General features: G+C 46.9%; 1 protein-coding gene across 1 annotated transcript in view; it reads right to left on the reverse strand.

The window, feature by feature from the left end:
• Window positions 1-8,150, reverse strand: part of LOC135549416 (actin-binding LIM protein 3-like) — an 80,746-nt gene extending 72,596 nt beyond the window's left edge. Inside the window, exons 1-3 of the mRNA XM_064979386.1 lie at window positions 7,976-8,150; window positions 7,145-7,328; window positions 254-366 (exon numbers count right to left, since the gene is read on the reverse strand). Of these exons, the coding sequence (XP_064835458.1) occupies window positions 254-366; window positions 7,145-7,328; window positions 7,976-8,150 (472 nt within the window). The remainder of the gene's footprint in view (window positions 1-253; window positions 367-7,144; window positions 7,329-7,975) is intronic.
• Between the last annotated feature and the right edge of the window lie 1,856 nt (window positions 8,151-10,006).

Below are 10,006 nucleotides of genomic sequence, written 5' to 3' on the forward strand. Positions count from 1 at the left end.
TCATCTACAACATCTCAGATGTCATCAGACGATTGGTTACCGAGGAAGCTAGCAAGCCAGGAGAATAATAGACTTGCAGAACATAGCTATAGCCGTCAGTCAGTGTGTTTTCATGGTCCCAACATCAGCGTTAAATATCTGCGACAGAGCTTTTTGATGTCGAGACGTCCCAGTAATGCACACGTGTTACCGCAACGTGACGTTTGGTGGTTAACGGAGAAGGAGCACGTGACCCTCTGATCTGGAGACTTACGGCTGGGTCCGTGGATCTTGACCGGCGCGTTGCTGACTAGCGAATGGGAGCACTGCTGACAGACACACCTCTTCCCACAGAAGGTAACCCTGTCTCCGATAGGGAAAGGCTTTCTGAAAAACAAGACAAGCCACAGGAAGACCTCAGACATGTATTCTGCTCAACCCGAAGCCTCACAGTAGACACAATAACACTGTATGTACACTGTGTGTAATGGTCGCTAACATTATTTTACACAACTACACATTTTGTGTTTTGTAATTTTGCATGAAGTATCACATATTGAAACATGTCACAAAGTCAATCGGTGACAGTGGAATCTAACTACGGAGTCAGAGAAGGGACAACTGCAGCACAGCAGTACGGTTCTCTATAGCCATTCAGGAAATGTTCTCTAACGTATCGCTAGCTAACTGCCCCAGTCTGAGACTAAAGATGATTTGTTGTGATTGACATGGTTATTTATACAAGCATTGGGATTCTATTATGTGTAGACAACGTTTCTGAAAAATCTTTTGAGCCGGAGGGCACTTCAGTTGGTCAAGGAGGGCAATGTGAGTCTCCTTAGTAGCACATGAGAGAGTGAGATGACATCAGAGGCCTGGCCTCTATTCTACTCACATTAATACCGATTAGAGTGCAACTCTCCATGCAGACACACACACACACACACACACACACACACACACACACACACACACACACACTCACTGGGTTTCCGTGGTAATATCCAGTGACAGGAAGGAAGGCTCACAGACATGATGGGCCTGTGGACAGATACTGTGTCCTGCTACATAGCAAGCAGGCAGACAGGCAGACAGGCAGACAGACAGGCAGGCAGACAGGCAGGGGAATATCTGCTTGGCCACAGCAGCTTAACTGGGCCAGCAGGGGTGATCTTCAAGCTGAATATTGAAACCAACATATCGGCTGTGTGCCAAATGGCAACCTATTCCCTACATAGTGTACTACTTGTGACCAGGACCCTTAGGCCCATTTGGGGTATGGACACAGATGCTGTTTTAAAAATATATATATAACTTTTATTTAACTAGGCATGTCAGTTAAGAACAAATTCTTATTTACAATGATTGCCTACACCGGCCAAGCACTAACGACGCTGGCCCAATTGCGCGCCGACCCTACAGGACTCCCAATTATGGCCGGATGTTATACAGCCTGGAATCAAACCAGGGTCTGTAGTGTAGTCTCTTGCACTGAGATGCAGTGCCTTAGACCGCTGCGCCACTCGGGAGCCCATGCTAAAGAGGAGGCAGTATGTTATGAACAATAGATAGTGGTGTTAAACATTCTCCTGTCAGCAACACAGCATAGGCCTGCAAATTGAGGTTTGGGAGAAGTCGGGGTGATCTGTGGTGGATGAGAAGTGTTTTAAGTGTACTGACTACTGACTGCCCGGAACAGAATGTCTGCTCCTCTCCCACCATCAGCAGCTATGAGTCAGCATCTCCAGCAGGACAGGCAGCGATGGCAGGACCATCTGCGGTAAAGATTTGTGGCCCTTAAACCTGGACGACTCAGTACCAGCAGTCAATATAATGTATTGCTTCCCCAGACAACTGACGGGGTTATATTCTCTATCACTTTGCAGATCACTGTCAAGCATCTTCCCAAATGACATCTCATAAGAGACATAACGTCATGCTCCGTCAGGCCAGCATATAATAAACAGTATTAGAATACAGGGAACTGTAAACAGCCAACAGTGGAAAATACATTAATTAACATACACATCTGTGCATAATGGGACATACGCACGGTCATGGAAGCAGTAGCGCTATCAGCCTATCAAGGCCCTCGGTGTAGAGGTTACAGTGGGGGGTCAGGCTCTAAACCCAACCCAGCCCTGGTGCCACCTGCTAGAAGGAATAGAAGGAACTGTTCTCATGATGTTCTCAAGAAACAGACCAGTAGAGAAGGAACTGTTCCCATGATGTTCTCAACAAACAGACCAGTAGAGAAGGAACTGTTCTCATGATGTTCTCAACAAACAGACCAGTAGAGAAGGAACTGTTCTCATGATGTTCTCAACAAACAGACCAGTAGAGAAGGAACTGTTCCATGATGTTCTCAAGAAACAGACCAGTAGAGAAGGAACTGTTCTCATGATGTTCTCAACAAACAGACCAGTAGAGAAGGAACTGTTCTCATGATGTTCTCAACAAACAGACCAGTAGAGAAGGAACTGTTCTCATGATGTTCTCAACAAACAGACCAGTAGAGAAGGAACTGTTCTCATGATGTTCTCAAGAAACAGACCAGTAGAGAAGGAACTGTTCCCATGATGCGACACCATTCTATAGATTCCCCAAGTGTCTGGAACTCTATTGGAGGGATGCGACACCATTCTATAGATTCTCCAAGTGTCTGGAACTCTATTGGAGGGATGCGACACCATTCTATAGATTCTCCAAGTGTCTGGAACTCTATTGGAGGGATGCGACACCATTCTATAGATTCTCCAAGTGTCTGGAACTCTATTGGAGGGATGTGACACCATTCTATAGATTCCCCAAGTGTCTGGAACTCTATTGGAGGGATGTGACACCATTCTTCCACGAGAAATTCCATAATTTGGTGTTTTGTGGATGGTGGTGGAAAAACGCTCTCTGTATGTGTTCAGTTGGTTTGAGATCTGGTGACTGGGGCGGCAGGGTAGCCTAGTGGTTAGAGCGTTGGACTAGTAACCGAAAGGTTGTGAGTTCAACCCCCCGAGCTGACAAGGTACAAATCTGTCGTTCTGACCCTGAACAGGCAGTTAACCCACTGTTCCTAGGCCGTCATTGAAAATAAGAATTTGTTCTTAACTGACTTGCCTGGTTAAATAAAGGTTAAAAAAATATGGTTTACATCGTTACCTTGCTCATCAAACCATTCAGTGACCACTCCTGTGGATGGGGGAATAGTCATCCTATAGGGCATATTCTATAGAGTCATCCTATAGGGCATAGTCATCCTATAGGGATAGTCATCCTATAGGGCATAGTCATCCTATGGGGGCAAGTCATCCTATAGGGGCATAGTCATCCATTCTATAGATTCATCCATGGGTCTGTAACATCCTATGGGGGGAATAGTCATCCTATAGGGCATAGTCATCCTATGGGGGCATAGTCATCCTATGGGGCATAGTCATCCTATAGGGCATAGTCATCCTATAGGGCATAGTCATCCTATGGGGGCATAGTCATCCTATTCTATAGTCATCCTATGTCTGGCCATAGTCATCCTGGAGGGATGCGGAAGTCATCCTATAGGGCATAGTCATCCTATAGGAGCGTAGTCATCCTATGGAGGGCATAGTCATCCTATAGGGCATAGTCATCCTATAGGGCATAGTCATCCTATGGAGGGGCATAGTCATCCTATAGGGCATAGTCATCCTATAGGGCATAGTCATCCTATAGGGCATAGTCATCCATTCATAGTCTATGGGGATGTCATCCATCTTAGTCATCCTATAGGGCATAGTCATCCTATGGGGCATCCTATTGGGGCATAGTCATCCTATGGGGCATAGTCATCCTATGGGCCATAGTCATCCTATAGGGGCATAGTCATCCTATAGGGCATAGTCATCCTATGTGGCATAGTCATCCTATGGGCCATAGTCATCCTATGGGGGCGTAGTCATCCTATGGGGCATAGTCATCCTATGGGCCGTAGTCATCCTATGGGGGCGTAGTCATCCTATGGGGCATAGTCATCCTATGGGGGCGTAGTCATCCTACCTAGTCATCCTATGGGGCATAGTCATCCTATGGGGCATAGTCATCCTATAGGGCATAGTCATCCTATGGGCCATAGTCATCCATAGTCATCCTATGGGGCATAGTCATCCTATGGGCCATAGTCATCCTATGGGGGCGTAGTCATCCTATGGGGCATAGTCATCCTATGGGGCATAGTCATCCTATGGGGCATAGTCATCCTATGGGGCATAGTCATCCTATGGGGCATAGTCATCCTATGGGGCATAGTCATCCTATAGGGGCGTAGTCATCCTATGGGGCATAGTCATCCTATGGGGCATAGTCATCCTATGGGGCATAGTCATCCTATGGGGGCATAGTCATCCTATGGGGCATAGTCATCCTATGGTCATCCTATGGGCCATAGTCATCCTATGGGGCATAGTCATCCTATGGGGCATAGTCATCCTATGGGGCATAGTCATCCTATGGGGCATAGTCATCCTATGGGGGCATAGTCATCCTATGGGGCATAGTCATCCTATGGGGCATAGTCATCCTATGGGGCATAGTCATCCTATGGGGGCATAGTCATCCTATGGGGCATAGTCATCCTATGGGGGTCATCCTATGGGCCATAGTCATCCTATGGGGCATAGTCATCCTATGGGGCATAGTCATCCTATGGGGTCATCCATGGGCCATAGTCATCCTATGGGGCATAGTCATCCTATAGGGCATAGTCATCCTATGGGGCATAGTCATCCTATGGGGGCATAGTCATCCTATGGGGCATAGTCATCCTATGGGGCATAGTCATCCTATGGGGCATAGTCATCCTATGGGGCATAGTCATCCTATGGGCCATAGTCATCCTATGGGGCATAGTCATCCTATGGGGCATAGTCATCCTATGGGGCATAGTCATCCTATGGGGCATAGTCATCCTATGGTCATCCTATGGGGCATAGTCATCCTATGGGGCATAGTCATCCTATGGGCCATAGTCATCCTATGGGGGCATAGTCATCCTATGGGGCATAGTCATCCTATGGGGGCATAGTCATCCTATGGGGTATAGTCATCCTATGGGGGCATAGTCATCCTATGGGGCATAGTCATCCTATGGGGCATAGTCATCCTATAGGGCATAGTCATCCTATGGGGCATAGTCATCCTATGGTCATCCTATGGGCCATAGTCATCCTATGGGGTATAGTCATCCTATGGGGGCATAGTCATCCTATGGGGCATAGTCATCCTATGGTCATCCTATGGGCCATAGTCATCCTATGGGGTATAGTCATCCTATGGTCATCCTATGGGGCATAGTCATCCTATGGGGGCATAGTCATCCTATGGTCATCCTATGGGGCATAGTCATCCTATGGGCCATAGTCATCCTATGGGGGCGTAGTCATCCTATAGGGCATAGTCATCCTATGGGGCATAGTCATCCTATGGGCCATAGTCATCCTATGGGCCATAGTCATCCTATGGGGGCGTAGTCATCCTATAGGGCATAGTCATCCTATGGGGCATAGTCATCCTATGGGGCATAGTCATCCTATGGGCCATAGTCATCCTATGGGGGCATAGTCATCCTATGGTCATCCTATGGGCATAGTCATCCTATGGGCCATAGTCATCCTATGGGCCATAGTCATCCTATGGGGGAATAGTCATCCTATAGGGCATAGTCATCCTATAGGGCATAGTCATCCTATAGGGCATAGTCATCCTATGGGGCATAGTCATCCTATAGGGGCATAGTCATCCTATGGGGGCGTAGTCATCCTATAGGGCATAGTCATCCTATGGGGCATAGTCATCCTATGGGGCATAGTCATCCTATGGTCATCCTATGGGGCATAGTCATCCTATGGGGCATAGTCATCCTATGGGGCATAGTCATCCTATGGGCCATAGTCATCCTATGGGGGCGTAGTCATCCTATGGGGCATAGTCATCCTATGGGGCATAGTCATCCTATGGGGCCGTAGTCATCCTATGGGCCATAGTCATCCTATGGGGGCGTAGTCATCCTATGGGCCATAGTCATCCTATGGGCCGTAGTCATCCTATGGGGGCATAGTCATCCTATGGGGCATAGTCATCCTATGGGCCATAGTCATCCTATAGTCATCCTATGGGGCATAGTCATCCTATGGGGGCATAGTCATCCTATGGGCCATAGTCATCCTATGGGGCATAGTCATCCTATGGGGGCATAGTCATCCTATGGGCCATAGTCATCCTATGGGGCCGTAGTCATCCTATGGGCCGTAGTCATCCTATGGGCCGTAGTCATGGTAGCCAAATGAATAGCCTGCCCAGCATTTTAAATACATGATCCTAAGCATGATGGGATGATAACTGCTTAATTACCTCAGGAACCACACCTGTGTGGAAGCACCTGCTTTCCATTCAATGTACTTTGTATCCGTCATCCCTCACGTTTCCATTGTTTTTGCAGTTACCTGTAGATTCCCAACGTGACAAGTAGAAACAGGAGGCTGTCCTTTCCCCTTTAACTGGCTAGTGATGATCAATGTAGTGGATATGTGTGTGTGTGAAGTGTGTGTGTGTGTGTGTGTGTGTAGTGTGTAGTGTGTGTGTGTGTAGTGTGTGTAGTGTGTGTGTGTGTAGTGTGTGTATAGTGTGTGTAGTGTGTGTAGTGTGTGTAGTGTATGTGTGTAGAGTGTGTAGTGTGTGTGTGTGTAGTGTGTGTAGTGTGTATAGTGTGTGTGTGGTGTGTGTGTGTGTGTGTGTGCAGTGTGTGTAGTGTGTGTGTGTATGTGTGTGTGTGTGTGTGTGTGTGTGTATGTGTGTGTGTGTGTGTGTGTGTGTGTGTGTGTAGTGTGTGTGTGTGTGTAGTGTGTGTGTGTGTGTGTGTGTGTGTGTGTGTGTAGTGTGTGTGTGTATGTGTAGTGTGTGTGTGTGTATGTGTAGTGTGTGTTTGTGTATGTGTGTGTGTGTGTGTGTGTGTGTGTGTGTGTGTGTGTGTGTGTGTGTGTGTGTGTGTGTGTGTGTGTGTGTGTGTGTGTGTGTGTGTGTGTGTGTGTGTGTGTGTGTGTGTGTAGTGTGTGTGTGTGTGTGTGTGTGTGTGTGTGTGTGTGTGTGTGTGTGTGTGTGTGTAGTGTGTGTGTGTGTGTGTGTGTGGCCTCGCAGTACCTACCTGCACATGCTGCAGACAAAACACTTGGGGTGGTAGGTACGCCCCAGCGCAGAGACCACCTCCCCTGTGATGAAGTCTCCACAGCTGTCACACTTGGTGCCATAGAGGCGCTGGTAGTCCTCTGTACAGATGTACTCTCTTCCCTTCTGGAAGAAGCCTGAACGGGCCAGGTCACAGCCACACACTGGAGACACACAGAGACACACAGAGACAAACAGGTAAGATATTAATGAAGAAAAGAGTAGAACAGACGTGAGGTATTAACGTCGCTGGTCTAGAGTTAGTGAAGAAAAGAGTAGAACAGACGTGAGGTATTGACGTCGCTGGTCTAGAGTTAGTGAAGAAAAGAGTAGAACAGGTGCTTAATCAGGCTGTATATATATATATGTGTGTGTGTGTGTGTGTGTGTGTGTGTGTGTAGTGTGTGTGTGTGTGTGTATATATATATATATATATATATATACACACAATAGAGGAAAAGGGAACAACAACAATGTAATGTAACCGGTAATCAAAAAGATGGTCTCAACAGTACAGAGCAATATGGGCTAATAGCCTCCGTTGGAAATAGCATGAACACACAACATGCTTGAAGAAGCAGTGTTCCTCAGGCAGAGGTTTTATGGGTCAGACAGTGTCATGAAGTGTTTGATTAGGGCTTGAGTGAATTGTGAGGGCCCTGTCACATTTCAACCATGACATGTCATCTCTTTGGTAAACATGGGTAGCGCGTGTGTGTGTGTGTGTGTGTCACTACGGCACATTATATAAGCCCGGCCTGTATGACCCATGACCCCTATAAAGTCAAAGGTTCAATACTATAACCCATACATGAGGATTTTGAAAAGTGGATATATATCATGTGTGCTCCCGCTCCTGATCGTCCCTTTGGTCGGTGTCCTGCGGCTGGAGCCGAACCCGCCGGGGAGGGGGTACCGTCACGGATGCTCTCTCCAAGGCGCTCTCGGTCACCAGGCTGCTCGTTATGGCGCGCACCTGTCACCATCGTTACGCGCACCTGTCACCCTCGTTACGCTCACCTGTCACCATTGTTACGCTCACCTGTCACCATCGTTACGCTCACCTGTCACCATCGTTACGCTCACCTGTCACCATCGTTACGCTCACCTGTCACCATCGTTACGCTCACCTGTCACCATTGTTACGCTCACCTGTCACCATCGTTACGCTCACCTGCGCATCATCAGACTCACCTGGACTCCATTACTTTACCTTGTCTCTCTCTCTCTATATATATATATATGTTTCTCCCTTTGGTTCCTTCCCAGGCGTCATTGTTTCTGTGTCATGTCTATGTGCTGGTTAGTGTTTCTTGCTTTGGATTATGTTTATTATATTAAAACTCTCACTCCCTGAACTCTCAGCGCACATTGTTACAATATAATAATCACAGCCACACTGTTTAATCACATTAACCCAACTGTGGACATGTAGATGCTCATTAACAGTGCTATTACTGTAACTCAAACCACAGTGTGCGTGTTTAAAAAAAAAAGAGAGAAGCTAACTGGCTTAAGATCCAGCTGAGTGTGACAGTACCTGAGGCAGAGTGTTTAGTAGCCCAGCTTGGTAGAAAGCACCTCACACTAAATCATCACACAGGAGGCTGCCGCTGACAGAGAATTACCATTATGAGACATGGACAGAGATACATACATGCTATCTCTCCAAATGGCTAAAAGCCTTACAAACCTATTAGTGAATGAACGACATGATCATTTTGAATAAAGCAATCAAAGGAGACAGATATTCTATTCTAGCAGGTTTTGATCATTCCCTTAGTAGTCAACAAATCAAATCAAATTAATTTATATAGCCCTTCGTACATCAGCTGATATCTCAAAGTGCTGTACAGAAACCCAGCCTAAAACCCCAAACAGCAAGCAATGCAGTTGTTGAAGCACATTGGCTAGGAAAAACTCCCTAGAAAGGCCAAAACCTAGGAAGAAACCTAGAGAGGAACCAGGCTATGAGGGGTGGCCAGTCCTCTTCTGGCTGTGCCGGGTGGAGATTATAACAGAACATGGCCAAGATGTTCAAATGTTCATAAATGACCAGCATGGTCGAATAATGATAAGGCAGAAAGGTTGAAACTGGAGCAGCAGCACGGCCAAGTGGACTGGGGACAGCAAGGAGTCATCATGTCAGGTAGTCCTGGGGCATGGTCCTAGGGCTCAGGTCCTCCGAGAGAGAGAAAGAAAGAGAATTAGAGAGAGCATATGTGGGGTGGCCAGTCCTCTCCCGGCTGTGCCGGGTGGAGATTATAACAGAACATGGCCAAGATGTTCAAATGTTCATAAATGACCAATGACCGACATGGTCAAATAATAGGTCTGGGACAGGTCGCACGTCCTGTGAACAGGTCAGGATTCAATAGCCGCAGGCAGAACAGTTGAAACTGGAGCAAGTGATGTAGAGAGAGTCAGAGTATGAGTCGAGTCAGAGTCGAGTCAGAGTATCAGTAGAGTATGAGTAGAGTCAGAGTATGAATAGAGTCAGAGTATCAGTAGAGTCAGAGTGTCAGTAGAGTCAGAGTGTCAGTAGAGTCAGAGTATGAGTTGAGTCAGAGTATCAGTAGAGTCAGAGTGTCAGTAGAGTCAGAGTATGAGTAGCATCAGAGTATCAGTAGAGTCAGAGTATGAATAGAGTCAGAGTATCAGTAGAGTCAGAGTGTCAGTAGAGTCAGAGTATGAGTCGAGTCAGAGTATGAGTCGAGTCAGAGTATCAGTAGAGTATCAGTAGAGTCAGAGTATCAGTAGAGTATCAGTAGAGTCAGAGTATCAGTAGAGTCAGAGTATGAGTCGAGTCAGAGTATCAGTAGAGTATCAGTAGAGTTAGAGT

Source organism: Oncorhynchus masou, chromosome 12 (genome assembly GCF_036934945.1).
Source record: "Oncorhynchus masou masou isolate Uvic2021 chromosome 12, UVic_Omas_1.1, whole genome shotgun sequence".
NCBI classification, from domain to species: Eukaryota; Metazoa; Chordata; class Actinopteri; order Salmoniformes; family Salmonidae; genus Oncorhynchus; species Oncorhynchus masou.